Genomic DNA, 17,653 nt, shown 5'->3' with positions numbered 1-17,653 from the left:
CCTGCAGGATCTGATTTCTTTCCGCAGGCCCTGTAAGACAGAGTTGTTCCGCCTGGCCTTTGGCTTGGAGCCAATTTGATTCCCTCCCTCTCTTTCTTTTTTCTTTTCCTTCTCCTCTTGCGATGAGGCTACATTTTAATATTGTAATGTTCCATTATTTTAATGTTGTATTTTATTTTTGTTTTTAAGTTGTAATCATTCATCTTGTTTTTATTATTGCTTGTAAGCCGCTCTGAGCCCGGCCTTGGCTGGGGAGGGCGGGGTATAAATACATTATTATTATTATTATTATTATTATTATTATTATTATTATTATTATTATTATTTCTTTACATATTATCTAATATATTCCTATATCAATATGTGCTCTTAGTCTTATTTCTCAACTCAGTCTCACTCCAATGTCAATCAAATGCTAGCATAGATAGCAAACCTTTACTGTATTTTTGAATAGAGTTTCCATAATTCTTAGGGAGAATACATGACCATTTAAAGCACCTTTAAACGTACCGTGCAGACGACGTGTAAGTTTTGTTGCAGGTTTCACTTGTACAACTCTGTTAATCAGCTAGCCCTGCTAGTTAGCTCAGTTGGTTTTAATTCCTAGAGAATGCATGCAATAGTGCACCATGCTACAGAGAAACAACATATTCTCCACTGCTTTAGATGTTTTCCCCTTTCTCATTTATGCTAGACCTGAAGAGTTCCAATTATAAAAAAAAAACCCACTTTGAATTTACAGGTGAATATAATGGCCACATTTTCCAATCACACGGAGTCTAGCTCTGCTTGTGACGGAACAGAATACAGGCACAAATTCACAATGAAACACTGGGATGAAATCCACAGCTCTTTTCTGTGTGGCTCCTCAATGCAATACAGTATGTAACCTCGGGTTACATACGCTTCAGGTTACATACGCTTCAGATTACACACTCCGCTAACCCAGAAATAGTGCTTCAGGTTAAGAACTTTGCTTCAGCATAAGAACAGAAATCGGGCTCCGGCGGTGCGGCAGCAGCAGAATGCCCCATTAGCTAAAGTGGTGCTTCAGGTTAAGAACAGTTTCAGGTTAAGAACGGACCTCCGAAACGAATTACCGTAAGTACTTACCCTGAGGTACCATAGTATGAATTTGCCAGACTCTTTCCGATGTCTGCCTCCAGCCAATGACAGAGCTGTGTTGCGCAAACCTCAGGAAAGCAAGCAGCCTCTAGGCAAATGCTTGCAAATGAGCATGGTAGCCATAAAGCAATGTGCATGGTGCATATGCGCTAGAAAGACAAGCAGTTTCATCATCAAACCACCTCCAAGAAGAAGGATGGGCTCTCATATCCTGCTGTGTCTCTCTTTGGTTCTCTCCATCCACGGTGAGTACACGCATAGCTGGTTGCCAATCTAGAGAGGCCAAGAACTTGCAATAGGCCAGTGGGAAGGACAGGGAAATGAGGAATTTGGGCCTTGTGGTAGAATAGAGAGAATGAGCATGATGGGCTAGAGAAATCTGCACACCTCTTGTGTCTTTCGTTGGAGGTCAGTCAAGGGCCACGGCTATGGTCTACGAATGGCAGGTAGATGTAAAGGACTTCAAAGGTTGCTGTACGCCTAGAAGGCTGGAGGAGAAAACCCAGACCCACTCATTCAATCATCCCTCCATCTACCCGCTAGGTACTTACGAATAGCGATGGTGGGAAAATTCGACTCAGTTCAGATTTAAAGGCAATCCTATCTAGTCCCCACTTTCTAAACAATATCCATGCTGAATTATCATCAGAATGCACACCCATCAGAATGCACACTTCTCCGATTCGCGCAGTGTAGTTGTGCAGCCAAGTGATGTATATAGAAATGAACACTCTAGGGCGGAGTGTGCATAAGAAATGCATCTATCAGTGACAATGACATGCACAAATATATTATATTCTATAATGTATAGGAATTTGCTCTGCAAAATGTGTGCGTTGGCAAAATTTGTATAAAAATATGTGTATACTAGGAGAAATTCACAATAACATGCAGATGAGGGTTTTTTAAAAAAAAAATCAAAATAACAAAATGATGTGGAAATGTGGAAAACTGAACTTAAGACTAGAAAAGTTAAAAACTCAGCAGAACTGAAATGGACAAACTGGCCCATTTTTGAAATGCTGACTCCATAAGCGAAATATATTAAATACAAGGGGGTGCAGACTTTCAAGCTAAAAATTCTTCAGCAGGTGTGCCATCAGAGCCCCACCCACACGCTGTTTAATTTGGCACATTTCAGCATTTAGGTAATTAACATTCTAAATATAAGACACATAAAGGGACTAGTCCTTAATGTAATTGTATGGAATCATTCTTTCCAAGCCTTGTATTTGTGCTCTGCTGATTTTGCAAACCGTAAAGTGGATGTGGTGGAGATGGGGAACCGTGGACTCTGCAAAGGTCTCAGTGGTGAATGATGTGCAAAGGCAGAAACAACATACGATTGCAGATTTCAGGTTCTGCTCTCCGTGCTCCTGCTAAAGTGCTGAAATGGGGATATGTGAAACTCCCAAGCGGAGATGCCTCCAACTAAAATATTAGTGACAGCTATGCTTCAGCTTGAAACACTGGGATGGAACTAAGTGCCACATTAGTTGTTGTTTAATCGTTTAGTCGTGTCCGACTCTTCGTGACCCCATGGACCAGAGAATGCCAGGCACCTCTGTCCTCCACTGCCTCCCGCAGTTTGGTCAAACTCATGCTGGTAACCTCGAAAACACTATCCAACCATCTCGTCCTCTGTCGTCTCCTTCTCCTTGTGCCCTCCATCTTTCCCAACATCAGGGTCTTTTCCAGGGAGTCTTCTCTTCTCATGAGGTGGCCAAAGTACTGGAGCCTCAGCTTCACGATCTGTCCTTCCAGTGAGCACTCAGGGCTGATTTCCTTCAGAATGGAGAGGTTTGACCTTCTTGCAGTCCATGGGACTCTCAATAGTCTCCTCCAGCATCATAATTCAAAAGCATCAATTCTTCGGCGATCAGCCTTCTTTATGGTCCAGCTCTCACTTCCATACATCACTACTGGGAAAACCATAGCTTTAACTATACGAACCTTTGTTGGCAAGGTGATGTCTCTACTTCTCAAGATGCTGTCTAGGCCTGTCATTGACATCAATGACAGGCCACATTAGTTACAATCTGCCTAAAAGCTTTAAAGGCTATTTTATGGGGAAAGGCAACTGTTTTCAAGGAGAGTTGAAAATGGCAGGATGGGTGCACTGGGCAGGATTCTACTCACATTAGTAGAACCCTTCACAAGGACCTCTTTTTGTGGGTTCCACCCTTCTCCGCCCTCTGTGTGCCACTATGAATTGGTGGACCGAGCTTTCTCATTTCAGTGGCGCTCTGTGCGACACCAAAATTCAGTGCCCCTCACCATCTCTCGCCTTCCATTTTTAGTCATTTTTGCGGCATCCCCTGCAGAATGCTCTTGGCTCACTGCCCAGTGGGGACAAACAGGTTGTGCTCCCCTAAATCTACCTCTGCCCTGTGCCCCTGAAATTGGCTTGCACTGAGAGAACAATCAATATAGCATGAAATTTAATTTGTCCTGTTATATTCACAGAGTTACTGCCCCATTATAATTTTTCTTTTTTTATATAGTTGAGATTTCTGAATTCAACCTGTTTCGGTGAACCAACCTGTATGCTGCCAAAATGTGCAATTGACCCAACTCTCAGCTCTTTTGAGATGTGTTTCAATGCTGGATTATGATGATTATTAATTAACCCCTTCCTAAAGTACTTAGGTGCTAGAAATTATTAGGTTAAAAACAGCAAAGCCCTCCTGCAGGCTTGCAATAAAAGAATGTCTCGATTGCTTTTTTGATATTGTTATCGACCTATCATATACTGAAGACAGTTTACAAAACCATAAAATATCTTTTAATAGCAGAAAACTTCACATTAATCCTTTTTTTTAAAAAAAGCCTCACATATAAAAATCAATGTGATACAGCAAAAGACACGAGTAAGTCACTGGTATCACTAGTCCTTAAAGAACATCTTTAAAGGTGGACTCGACATGGCTCTCTTGCAACTAAAATAGATATGCTGGCACACACCTTGCCGGAGTTCACTCCACAACTTTGGGGCAGCTACCCAAAAGGCTCTGCTTGAGCCCACAGCCCATTGTGCCTCCGTTTCACTTGCAGGAGCAGGGCTCTCTTTCTTGATCTCAAGAAAAAGGTGGTGCAGGACACTTCTCAAGAGGGAAATATCCTGTGATTTACAACCAAGGTTTTGTTTTTTGTTACTGTTAACATTTTCTCGAAATAAGAATCCCCCCCTACATTATCTTTATTTTCTACCCCATTTACTGTATGTATAGGACACACATATGCATATGTGTATTTAGCATGTGTCAGACAGTTCACTCCCATTATCAGGCTGAAATTTTAGCTTCACAACAGCCACCTACTTCCCTCCTCGCAGGTGGAGCGCTGCAGCCTCTGCCCACCCAGCCACCGCAGGCCTCCTTTGCAGAGGGGACCACTGCTATCCTGCCGTGCCCTCTGGAGAGGGGCAATATCCAGGAGTACCATGCCTTCTGGTTCCAGCAAAAGCCAGGAAAAGGCCCGGTCTTTATACTGAAGCATCACATTGATGGCAAGGTAGAGCGTGCTCCTGCATTTGATGAACGTTTTGTGGCCATCCGGGATGCCAATACCTACACGTTGCAGATCCGGAAGGCACGCACGGAGGACAGCGCCACCTATTACTGCCTGGCAGAGGCAAATTATTTCAACACTGCTGTCTCAGGGAGTGGAACACAGCTCAGTGTTACAGGAGGTGAGTGAGAATACCATGGCTAACGAGTGGAGCACTTGGGCACAGGGAGCCCAATGTACTACGGGAAGCATGCAGGGGGGCTTGTGTAACATAGAAGTTATGAAGTGTGTCCTAGGAAATTCCCAGCTCAGGTCTCGCTTTGGGCATGAATTCACAAAGTAGCCTTAGCCAAGCTGCTACGCCTCAGATTCATGCTTGCAGTGTAGGAATAATAGCACTAGCAACCTTATAGGGTTATTGTAAGGTGAACTGCTTAATATGAACACTCAGAAAAGTGATATCAGAAAAGTGGGATCCAACATATGCATTCCAATATTGCAAGGATTTCCACTTGTGCAGCAGAACTTCCCCCCGCCTCTTCTCGCCCGCCTGCGCTCCCTGAATCTGCTCTGGAGAGTTATGGGGGAACCCAGAGCAGATTTAAGCAGGGGCATGAGGGGGAGTCCTGTTGCACAAGCTGAAATCTTTGCGTCAACAGGAAACTTACTTAGCACTTTGCTGCATATAGGCAGACTCCAACTCCCATCATCCCTGGTCAGTGGTTACACTGGCTGGAATAACAGGAGAAAGCGAGTCCAACAACATTTGGAGGGATGCAAGTTCCCCAACTCTGCCCGATTCTTTTTGTCCTCTAATGCCCTTTCTCTACAGCAGCAGACTCCATGTACACAACAGTCTGCAACGATGCCTTGCTTGCTCACCTGAAAAACAGATTTTGGGTGCTGGGTGGGGGGAAGGTGTCAGAAAATAGGATGAGGGCTTAGGCAAATTTACCTTTTGTCCCACTCTTTCTAAGCACAGGTCTGTGCTTTAAAGCTCTACATCTGAGCATTTGTTTGTTTGTTTGGCTTTTTTTATGCCCTGGAGCATTCCCCATGAAAACCTGCTCTTTAAAGCTGAAGCACAGCCAATGGCAATTGCCATTTGCTCCAATTCTGCTTTAAAGAGCGAGTTTTGGTGTGGGAAAAAAAAGTGCTGGGATCACACCTGAAAAGTATGGAGGAAAGGCAAGCGTGGATAATCCCTCAGAGTGGAAGAGGAGCTCAACCACAGAAATGCTTGCGCAATCTCCACAAGAAAATTATCAACTCCAACCCATGCCTCTGGGGCCCAAATGACGCATTAAGTTATCCAGGGTGGCATTTTTGTGTGTGGGCTCTGTTAAGTACTGCTGGGGATTCTCAATTAACTTTGCTTGGAAACCCCCATTCGGCACCACCACCCAAAAATAATCAGGTCACCTGGATTCTGTGACCCATTCATGGTTTCTCTTTCCCAGGCAAATCAGCAAAGGAACCGGATTCAGTCACCCTCCTGTCTGATGCTTACCAGACAGCTGACTCGCCCACAGTCCACGCCTTGTGCATCGCCGAGAAATTCTACCCAGGGTTCCTAGAGATCAAGTGGAGTGAGGCTGGAGTCAACATATCAGAGGGGGTGACTGCTGGGCCGGTGGTCTTGAACGAGGATGGTTCCTACAGCGCCAGCAGCATCCTGAGCATCCCTCGCAGCCGCCTGACCTCTGACATCTCCGTCAAGTGCTCCGCATACCACATCGCCTCCGGAACCAGAGCGGAGCGGAGCCTGGAGCAGTGCCAGGGAAAGTAAAGGCCTGCCAAGATCAGCAGCACCCCTGCCATCTCCTCCTTCATCCCTCACAGCCAGAGGGGCAGCTCTGTTCCTCCTTTTGTGGTTCCCAATAAAGCCACCTTCACATCCCTACTGTGTATATCTAACCTCCATTATTGGTTGAACCTTGAACAGGCACAATTCACCCACCCACACAATCATTTCCGCTGCTGTGTAAAGAACCTCACCATCGTGTCCACCTGAGGGAGAAAAATACCTTGGGTCAAACCTGCAGGGAACTGTTTCGAGAACATGTGTAAGCCAAGCTGTTTGAGGGCTGCCCTCACCACCTCTACCTTCAGTTGGCAACACTAGGAAGAATCCTGCACGCATATGTCTCCTGTTTGTGTATACTGTAGTTTGTGCCTCCCGTATTCTTAGTATAAGTATATTGCCCTATACTCACAGGTCTCAGGGCAGATCACAACAAAAAAACCACAATATAAAAACACAAAATACGTAATACAAATAAAAACAAGAACAACTCAATAATCCCCACCCTCCCCAACACATTTTAAAAGGGCATAAATGCCAATCAGCTGAAGGCCTGGTTAAAGAGGAACATTTTTTTGCCTGGCACCTAAAGGTGTATAATGAAGGTGCCAGCCAAACCTTCCTGGGGAGAGTATTCCACAAATAGAGAGATTCCAATTGCCCTAATCTGCATCAGAGATGGGTAGGGGACCAGTGTAGATGCCATGGATGCAAAGTAATTAAAGATGCCTGTACTTCATATATTTAAGGCACATAACTTCCCACCAAGAATCCTGGGAACTGTGGTTTAGGCCTCCGAGAGCTATGACTCCCAGCTCCTTTAATTGCAGTTCCTAGGACTGGGGTGTGTGTGTCTTTGAGTGTATGGTGTGTACACAGCATAAATTACTTCTTTGTTTCATATTTGGAATTTTTTTCTTACCATCCAGGGAAATAACAGATATAAGTAGTATTTTACAAGAAGAAAAAACCCAAACAGCTCTGTATTGATGACATGAGAGATGGCAAACAGAAGGTAGACAGGTTTTCAGGGATTACACCCCTTCACCCACTCACGCAGGTCTTGCTTTTCACAGTGCTTTTTCCACTCCTTCCTGCAGAAGGCAAATTGGAGAAAGAGGAAGTCTGTTACCACAATGGCTATTCCTAAGGACAATTTTTCATGCATAGGGATCATAGCATTTCCTCAAACTACAATGCAGTTGCAGACCAAAAGGATTAAACCATAATCCATCATAGCATGGTTCAAGCCACTAAATTCAAGAGAATTCTAGATGCAATTCCAGCAAAGCACACTTACTAAGGGGTAAGTAGTGTTGGACTGACTGGGTAAACATTACTTTCTGAGTAAACATTCATAGGAACTGGTGGCTGGTGCGCGCGCACACACACACACACACCCCCCGCAAGGCCTTTTGGTAATTTTCATAATGGATCTTGGCCTGCACCATTAATTCATAATGTGCCATTTACACTGAAGGCTCCTGGCTTCCACCTACTGCTCAGTTCCCAGGATACACTGGAATTATCAAGTGCAAATTAGAGGAAGAGTCCTGGGCATTTAACAGTTATGAACAGGAGCTAAATTTGGCAAGTGAAGCTTCTTTTGTCACTGCATAACAATACCTGCCAAATTTCACCTACACAGCTATTCAGAAATGGTCTGTGGTTTGCCCTGTTCTCCTTAACATCCAAGTAAGAAGGCTTCTCCTATTACCATATTTTTTGCTCTATAAGACGCACCAGACCACAAGACGCACCTAGTTTTTGGAGGAGGAAAACAAGAAAAAAATTATTCTGAATCTCAGAAGCCAGAACAGCAAGAGGGATCGCTGCACAGTGAAAGCAGCAATCCCTCTTGCTGTTCTGGTTTCTGGGATAGCTGCGCAGCCTGCATTCGCTCCATAAGACGCACACACATTTCCCCTTACTTTTTAGAAGGGAAAAAGTGAGTCTTATAGAGCAAAAAATACGGTAAGTTGGGTTTGTGTTAACATGACATCCTCACACCAGTGGCATTTTAGCCTGTAATTCCTCAGGAGAGTGATCTGCGCTATTTGTCTTACGTTTTGTTCTCTATGTGTTGAAAATATTGCACAAATAAATGCAACCAAACCACTCAAGTACACAAGAATTCCTGCATGTGTTAAGGAGCCCCATCTTTGGTTAACCATCTGCATCTCTATGACACGGTTACCAACTTTTTTCTGCCAGGGACCCTATGCCTTTAGCTTCTGCGTAGTAAGTTAGAAATCAGTAGCTGTGGGACGGCAATTCAGTGATAGAGAAAGCTTCAGCTATGGATTCCTGCCTGTTTCCAGGTTGTGAAAGGCACTCACAGGGGTGATAAGACTTGGCAACTCTACTAACTTGTTTCCTTGGATGCCTCTGACTTAGGCAGCAATATCTGGCCTCCCTTCCCCACAGGTGGGCGGGGTTTGCGGCACCAAGTGGGGCTCACCTGGGCAGGTGCCACCCACCTGCTTGAGCTGGCCTTTAACCCGCCCTCGGCCAGGGAGGACGATGGATGGCCGGCCGGGGGTGGGCCTAAGGCCAAAAGAAAAGAGGCCGGCTTCTGGGCTCAAGCCTCTTTTGCTGTTCTTCCGTCTAGGATCACCTACCCACCCTCCCTCAAATTAATAATTTCTTGCTTATTAATTTCAGCCTAGGTCAGCGATCTTCAATTTAATGATTCTTTCTTTACAGGCTAATATTTTGCATTCCAGGTCAGCGGGCGCTGCTGCAGTCGTAAAATGGTTGCTGTATTCAGAACCAGGAAGGAATTTTCCCTGCATTGGCAGGTTTTGCCTTCCCCGTAGCAATTTCGTCACAACTTTGGCGGTTTTTAAGCCTTGGCAAGGTAGCCTTTAGTCTAACATCAAGTTGGGGGGAGGGATGCATTCATGCTCCCTCCCTATGTAGCGGCGCTTGCAGGGCCCATTAAAGGGCAAAATCAGGAGTCCCTGGCCCTAGAGCGGCGGCATGTAGGTCAAACTCCCGGGACGAGGTCGGTGGAAGTGCATGCAGTGTAAGTTTGCGCTTTGCAGTCCCCTCTCACTGGGCCTCAACTGCCTGCATATCCTCAGCCAGGCGGGCTGAGAGGGTTACCTGCCAAGGCCTGTGCCAAGTTTCCCACTTCTGAAGTTCAATAAAGTTGTGGCCAATTTGAACCCATACTCTGGTCTCTTGTCTCATCATTTGGGATAATGGGGTAGGCACCACAGACAGGGTTTAGCGTGTGTGCCCACAAGCAGGAAAACATAAAGTGAGCGTCTCTCCTCCATTAGAGATCCAGCTTGTTTGAAGCCAAATGATTGATCCAGCACTGAAAAATGACAATTTATTAGATCAAGCAGGGGAACCAATGCTGTTGGACTCCAGATCCCATCAATCCCAGCCAGAAAGACCAATGGCCAGGATTATGGGAGTCAGTGTCCCAGCAGCTTCTAGAGGCACACAGGACCCCCATGTCTGACTTGGATTTTTTAGTGATAAATAAATCAAAGCAGGCCTGGCTTCTGTGCCTTTAACAGCAGCCCGGCACACATAAATTAAGGCCAGGGAGAAGATGTTCCTGTCATAAACTGATAGGAGAAAAGTCACCTGCCTGAGACCAGCATGTAAGGCTGTTATAAAAAGCAGTGGGGGGGGGGTGTCTGTCAAGACTATTTCAGCAGGAAAGAGAAATACAGCTACAGAGAGAGCAGATCGGTTTTGGTAACACTGGAACAACCAGGTGAGGGAGGTGTTTGCAGAGTTAGCCCCTGGAGGGCATTCAGCTGGGGGGGGACGGGGACGGACAGAAGATGCTCTCCTACCAGGTCCCCATGCCTTGGGGATCTTTCACAATCCTCTTGACACATAAGATATCATCGTGAATATTCGTATTCAATAAATCTAGAAAAGAGAATGAAAATGTATGAATGGAAGGGGAAGTCGGTAAATATTACCACAGGGTTAGAATAAACTAAAAGACAAACTTAAGGCTAATTGCAGAATCAAATCTCCCTAGGACTGCCACCTCTAACGACATCCTTTAGCAACCCCCATGTAGCAGGAATGGAAGCAGCCCACTTACTCTCTCCTCATGCCTCTCATCAACAAGGGTGGGGGTCAGGTGTGCCAACTTGAATAAAATATTGGGGGGCCCTGGTAAACTCCACCCTGCATAACCGATCACATGATGCGACACATGCACACCATTTGAATGGCAATACCCAGTGCAAGTAGATAAATAAGTACCGCTCCAGCGGGAAGGTAAACGGCATTTCCGTGCGCTGCTTTGGTTCACCAGAAGCGGCTTAGTCATGCTGAGCACATGACCCAGAAAAACTGTCTGCAGACAAATGTTGGCTCCCTCGGCCAATAAAGTGAGATGAGCGCCGCAACCCCAGAGTCGTCCATGACTGGACTTAATGGTCAGGGGTCCCTTTACCTTTACTCTATCTGAATGGGGGAGCTGCTTTTAGATAAAATTGCTGAAACAGCAAAGCTGACTGTGTGGATGTAAAAATCAGGGACAGGACACTTTGCCCAGTTCCATCACAATGGCTAAAACGCTTTGTTACCAAAGATGGACAAATCTGTCAGTTTTCTAAGCGTCTCATTTTTCCAAGCTTAAATTCAGTTCTCCACATTTCCACAACACTATGCAATCACCACCAACACCCTTGTGAAAATCTGCCAGCATTTTAGTGCTTTAAGGGTTGTTGTTATATATTGCAACTACATTATGAAGCACTTGTAATGAGCACTTGAAAGCACATTACAAAATATTAGGCACTTGATCAGCTGCTAAGGTATTAGCAGCCAGCAGGTGGTGCTGTTGTCACATACCTTCGTTATCTGAACAAGGCAATTGTTGATGGATGTAATTGCTGAAATGGCAAACCTCACAGTCTGCATGTAAAAATTAGGGACAGGACAGTTTGACTAGTTCCAATGTAAAAACACTTGAATACAAAACAAATAGTCGGGGGTTTTGGAATGGGAAAAGCTCAGCTCTTGCTCCTGCATTATCCTTGAACCAGCTGCCAGTCTTTTGCAGCCTATGAACTCTTATGAAATGGCTTACTGGCATTCTGAACAAGAGTAAGATATCCTTTTTTAAAAAGAGATCATATTCTGCATGCATTTTTGAGCTGGATGATTATGTTTGGATGTATTAGCATTTTAAATATAACAATATTAATTTATATTTTTGAGCTGCATTGTTGTGTTTGGAGGGATCAACATTTTAACATAAAAATATGAATTCAGCAATGTGTTATTACTGACAAGACTAAAAATGTGCTTACTAACCTAAGAGGTATAATGCTATTAAAATCAAGCTCTGTTTTAATTTGAAAATATAAAACAAAAATGTCAGGAAAGGCCAGTAGTATATATTCCTAGGACTGGGAGGCCGTGACCCTCCAAGTTTTTGCTTCAATCATCCCTCACCATTGGCCATGTTGGGTTGGGGCTGGTGGTAGCTTGAACATCATCTGGATAGCACCAGGTTCTGCACCTCTAACATAGCATTTAGCAAGCTGTTCCATTTTCTGCAGCACCCCACCATTTTGCCTGTCCCCTCCGGCACAGTGCCACCTGTGGCAGAGGGAGGCAGGAAGGAACTCACCTGCACAAGACATGGAGCAAAGGTTCTCTGAAAGGGTACCTTCATCTTTACACCACCAGCCATTGTTGATATGGAAGATGCCGTAGTCTTTAGTGCCATCCTTGCGCCTGTCAACAGCCTCTGTGTCAAAGCCGGTCTCAAAAAACGACATGCAGATCCCTTCAGGGAGAAGAATGGACGTTACACTCTGTAATAGCGGCAAATTTATTGCAGATTACTAAAATATAAATCACGTTTCAAAAGACCACCAAATCGCCACAAACTTTAATCGGATTTTCATTGGATTGAAGTTTACTCTGATCTAGCACTAAATTATTAGAGAGTTTTTTGGGGAAAGTGGTGAGGCAAAGCAGAACAGCCTAGAAAGCATGAGACAAGCGGAAAACCGCCCAAACAGAAGTGTGAACAAGCCCTTAGCCAAAGTCTGCCCTTTCAGCTCAAAAACCAGGATGCACATATTTCCGGATGTGATGCCGGGTGAATCAATTGATGTGTGCTGTAATCTCACCCCCAAAAAACACTTTTTTTAGGGTGCAAGAGCGCAGCTCCCAAAATGGCCGCCATGATCTCGTGTAAAAACAGGATGTCCCATTTTTTTCTGAGGCACTTGGTGGATATGAAGTCTTAGTTCCTCAAATACATGTAGGGAAGGAGACATTTGCTATTTTTTCTTTCACTACAGCACATTTTACAAATCATACAAGAATCCTCCAAATCTGGGGGAGGACAAGACTTTACCAAGCCTCCAGGTTTCCCTCATGATGGTTGTCCTGTCAGGTCAGGGCCCAGTGGGAGCTTCCCCCCTCCTCAGGTGAAAAGCAGGTCAGCTGTGGCTGTGGCTAGGAGAGCTGGGTGTGGGTGGGTGGGTGTGTATATATATATATATGTGTGTGTGTGTGTGTGTGTGTGTGTGTGTGTGTACAGTGGTACCTCATGTTAAGAACTTAATTCGTTCCGGAGGTCTGTTCTTAACCTGAAACTGTTCTTAACCTGAAGCACTACTTTAGCTAATGGGGCCTCCTGCTGCTGCTGCGCCGCGGCCACACAATTTCTGTTCTCATCCTGAAGCAAAGTTCTTAACCTGAAGCACTATTTCTGGGTTAGTGGAGTCTGTAACCTGAAGCGTGTGTAACCTAAAGCGTATGTAACCTGAGGTACCACTCTCTCTCTCTGTGTGTGTGTGTGTGTGTATACCCTGCTGACTGGCATGTCCCAAGATAAATTTGGTGACTGAGGCAGCAAGTAACCTGAGGCACCATCTGCCAGGAATTTCCCCTGCAAGAGGCCCTGTAATGTACAGGTGGAAAACTTGCAATCCCCTCAGACACAGTCTGGGAAAGCTTGGAACTGTGCCTAGAAAGAGCTGGGCAAAAGGCGAGTGTGGATGAGCCCTGTGTCAGATTTTTGTACCTTCCATTTGTGTAATAGAAATCTGCTTCCAGAGAGGATCATCTCATGTTGCCTTATGGCAATGCTGGCTCAGAGCAAGAATGGGAAGTAGAGAGGCATTCATTCAGAGAGGCATTCATTCATTCATTCATTCATTCATTCATTCATTCGGTCTTCAGATAATGAAGTGCTTTGCGGGAGCATTCCTAAGAAGGACAGGTTTTAGGCCAAAGCAAATAAATTGCCACCCTCTTGTGGACATAGAGACAAGGAAATGATGTCTGGAAAGACCATGGTTGTTATCTCACTCCTTCCTCCCCACAACATTTGAAGTATGCTCTGCGTTGAGAAGCTACACTCACAGTTGGCCAGGCTGTACCCCTCATATCCATCCAGTCCGCTAACTTTCAGCACGTGGTACAACTCACAGCGACCAAAGATCTTGGCTTGCACAGTGACTGCAAAGCAGATGAGGAGGAGGGTCTGTAATAAGTGGATCATCGTCTTAGCTGCTTAAATGTGATGGGAGGGAGTTGACAAAACCTCTGAAGTTAACTCCTTTAGGGAGAAGCAGAAAAACAGGAAGGTTGGCTCAAACAGGGGACAAGAGACATAATGTTTTAAGAGTGACAAAGGTTGGAAACACCCCTGCCCTCTCAAAATAATACATTTTTTCTGTCCTGGGCAATCTCTGGGTAGGTTTTTCAGCATTGTTCAGTTTGTACCAGGAAAATGCCAGCTGGAATGAACACTTTTTGGCTAGTACCAATCACCCCCCAACCCATTCCTTGGGATATTTATGAGGGATGAACTTATATAATGTATGTATAAATGCCCATTTGAATCAACAGGGATGGCAAAACTCTTCTTGGACTCCAACGCCAATAATCCCTTAGCATTGGTCATGCTGACTGAGGCTGATGGGAGCTGGAGTCTAACAACATCTGCAATAATAATAATAATAATAATAATAATAATTTATTTGTACCCCACTCATCTGGCTGGGCCTCCCCAGCCACTCTGGGCAGCTTCCAACAAAAATTAAAAATACAAGGGCACACATTCCCCATCCCTACTTTAAACAAAAGGAGATGGTTGGGCTGAAGTACAAGGCTTTTTATCTATCTTTCCCTGACCCTTCAAATGAGTCTAGCTCTCAGTCTCTTCCTTTGAGGTAGTAGGGAGAGAGCTGCATGTTATGTCAAAGCTAAGGCAAGGCACAGAGAAGCTGTCAGCTTTACCAAGTGTGCAAGGTGCTTAGCCAAAATCAACCTTGTGATTTTGAGTTGGAAATACATCAGTATATCCCCTTCATGGATCACTGCCTTGCTGTGGCGAAGGGGCTTGAATAACTCAGAGAAGCTATGAGCTATGCCGTGCAGGGCCACCCAAGATGGACAGGTCATAGTGGAGAGTTTTGACCAAACGTGATCCACCTGGAGCAGGAACCGGCAAGCCACTCCAGTATCCCTGCCAAGACACGTGTGTTCGCCTGACAGCAGAACTGTTAAAGGGGCACCCTTATTACTGATTTTGAGTTGGAAATACATCAGTATCTAACTGTCCATCTTCCACTCATCCACATTATTTGAACACAAACAATGCCCTCGGTTGAGGAGCTGCATTCACAAATGGCCTGGCTATGATCTTAGGAATTTCATGTTATTTGTATAGTATGAATGTGGAGATGAGGTTGCTTTTTGCAGAGGAAACGCAGCAGGTGGGAGGAGGCCTGATTCACCCTTCCCCTAGGCACTACTTTACTCCTACTCCTTACTCCTACTCCTTTCTTTTCCCAGCTTCATCAAAGGCCAGGAAAAAAGCACAGCTGGAAGAAAAGTCTGAAGGAGAAAGTGGAAGGTAGGATTAGATATCACCCCTCCCACCTACTGCTTCTCCCCTTTCAGATGCTTCCTCTGTTGGTTAGATAGAGCCCGGCTTTGCCAATATAATGTGTATTCCTAGAATGAGATAATGTGGTGCTTGGTGATAGTGGGATGGCTTCAGAACCCACGCAGCAGTGAAAGTCAACAGTGAGGAGTCATCTGACAATAAGGCAAGATCTGAGACCAGGCTGAACCACAGGAGGAGAACTGGCTGTGACAACTATCTTCAAGGCAACCATTACTGTCTCAAACACCAATAGCTCATGTGACACCATGAAAAAGGCAGGAGACCAGGCCTAAGATCACAGCCATTCTAGCAAGTGGAAGCTATGAGTCAATACAAAGCTGCCAAAAACTAAAAGATAAGCAGTGCAATATGTACATTTGGCAATAAGTTGCCAAGTAATTTAAGACCATTTTAAGGAAAGAAATACAAAGCATCCAGCCTTTGCTGTTCATTTCAGGGCATTTGGATTCATTGGCCTAGGAACCCAAATGGTGCCAGATCAGTGGATGTAGCAGGTGGAAAGGAGGATGCTGAATCTTCTGCCCCTGCTTTTCCCTTGCAACTCTCCCTGCGCCATGAAACAAATACACCTTTGGAACACCCCCCCCCCCAGGCATCTGGCGGAAGAAATAACCAGGGAAAATCAGAGCGTAGGGGCAGAGTTAGGCAGCACCTGCCCACCACATTTGTGAGTCCCAACCTCCCTTGCTGCTTTTCAGCTTGTAGACGACAAGCCAGGTTCCCACACCAAGCCCTTCTGCCAGCCACATGTTGCAAGGCCCAGATTAATCAGGCAGGATACTACCCAAAGTTTTCTTCCTTAGATCTTCCACGGGGAAAAGAAGCTAACAAAATGGCTAAGCCTAGCAGGTAACTCTATTGATCTCTATTTATTATTTTTGGTTTGAACATTTATTTTACGGTAAAAGACGGAGGATATTTTAAATAGCTACATACATAATAAATGAAAACGAATACGAACTCTGGGATGGAATGCCCAAAAGGTCTGTGATTCTGAACCAGTCTGGAATCCTTATGCCCCATCCAGTTCCCAGTTTCTGTGTCCAGACCTTGCTCAAGTGACTTCCACCAGAGGACAGACATGGCTAGCTCCAGAGGGTAGCAAGGGTGGGCATCTGCTGGGAACCCAAGACCAGCAAGGGGCCCATTGCCCCCATTTACATTATGAGCACCCAAAACACTGGTGGTAGTGTATGGGAATTCCTGTTCTGTGCAGCTTAAGGGGGTCCACTGAAGGTACCTTTCTGGAAGACACACACCCCTTAAATCCTGGGAGAGGAATAGATATAAGTGGCAGCAATATTCCCCACAAGATTTATTATTATTATTATTATTATTATTATTATTATTATTATTATTATTTATACCCCGCCCTCCCCAGCCAAGACCGGGCTCAGGCGGCTAACACCAAATATAAAAACAATTGATTAGAATACAATGAATTTTAAGAGCATTTGTTGGAATTGCTCTCTTTTCTTATGCATTGTAAAATGAAGACAAATATCAGAGATGTGGTTGCCCTCTCTAAATGACATGCTTCCCCTCAAACTTCCCAGCAGATGGGGCTGCAGGGCAGCTTCCAGAAAGCAAAAACTAGTTGCTGTTCCCAAGTCCCACCTAGGTATCCCCATCACCCTGTTCAGCTCACGGTTTTCACGAAGAGGATGAGATCCTGCCAAGCTGGCCAGGGAAGCAAGGATGTCCCTCTTCACAAGGGGAAAAGCAGAGTGGGAGAGGCCAGGGAAGCCACCGTGGCTTTTGCATGGAAGCTGCTGCCATCAGGTTCTGACGCCTCCTCCTCTTCCATTTAGAACTTTCGAGGAATTCCAGAACTTCCTGAAAACTGTCTATGAGATCATTTCATCTGAGGACAAAAGAGGCCAACCCAAAGGCACTGTTTATCACAAACAGCACCTTCAGGTGCAAACAGCAGACAGGACAGGAGTGGCGGGGGATTGGGGGTGCTCCACAGGAAAATATTGTGGGCCCCAATCCAGATCTAGCTGCTTTGTCTTTAAAATCAAGCATGCCGTTAAAAAGAGTCTGAAGGTGTTTTGGCTATTAGATCACAAAGCTAGCTGCCAGTCATATATGATAATAATAATAATAATAATAATAATAATAATAATAATAATAATAATAATTTATACCCCGCCCTCCCTGGCCAGAGCCAGGCTCAGGGCAGCTAACACCAGTAAAATTACATTAAAAGCATAATGGGGAGAAAAACAAACCAATTTAAAATACAGGTTAAAATGCAATTTAAAATGCAGCCTCATTTTATAAGTAGC

General features: G+C 44.9%; 2 protein-coding genes across 3 annotated transcripts; one reads left to right on the top strand and one right to left on the bottom strand.

Moving 5' to 3' along the window:
- The first annotated feature begins 1,155 nt into the window (after positions 1–1,155).
- Positions 1,156–6,535, top strand: LOC309360152 (Ig heavy chain Mem5-like). Its single transcript, XM_081894769.1, has 3 exons — positions 1,156–1,370; positions 4,460–4,816; positions 6,096–6,535. Exons 1-3 carry the CDS (start codon positions 1,232–1,234, stop codon positions 6,422–6,424), a joined length of 825 nt encoding a protein of 274 aa, XP_081750895.1. The 5' UTR covers positions 1,156–1,231; the 3' UTR covers positions 6,425–6,535.
- Positions 6,536–7,391: 856 nt separating this feature from the next.
- On the bottom strand, positions 7,392–17,174 carry LOC309360267 (lysozyme C, milk isozyme-like). Of its 2 annotated transcripts, none has more exons than XM_081894946.1 (5): positions 16,980–17,174; positions 13,811–14,006; positions 12,060–12,218; positions 10,258–10,336; positions 7,392–7,533 (listed from the first exon to the last, which is right to left on the bottom strand). In XM_081894946.1, the coding sequence occupies exons 2-5, from the start codon at positions 13,947–13,949 to the stop codon at positions 7,467–7,469; spliced, it is 444 nt and encodes a 147-aa protein (XP_081751072.1). In that variant the 5' UTR covers positions 13,950–14,006; positions 16,980–17,174; the 3' UTR covers positions 7,392–7,466. The 2 variants fall into 2 exon arrangements, with proteins under 2 accessions (XP_081751072.1, XP_081751071.1); XM_081894945.1 differs by having other exon boundaries at positions 17,011–17,172.
- Positions 17,175–17,653: the final 479 nt, after the last annotated feature.

Source organism: Podarcis melisellensis, assembly GCF_964234715.1.
Source record: "Podarcis melisellensis genome assembly, chromosome: 17".
Classification (NCBI taxonomy): domain Eukaryota; kingdom Metazoa; phylum Chordata; class Lepidosauria; order Squamata; family Lacertidae; genus Podarcis; species Podarcis melisellensis.
The sequence above is the reverse complement of the archived record's forward strand: the minus strand, read 5'-3'. Positions and strand labels throughout refer to the sequence as shown.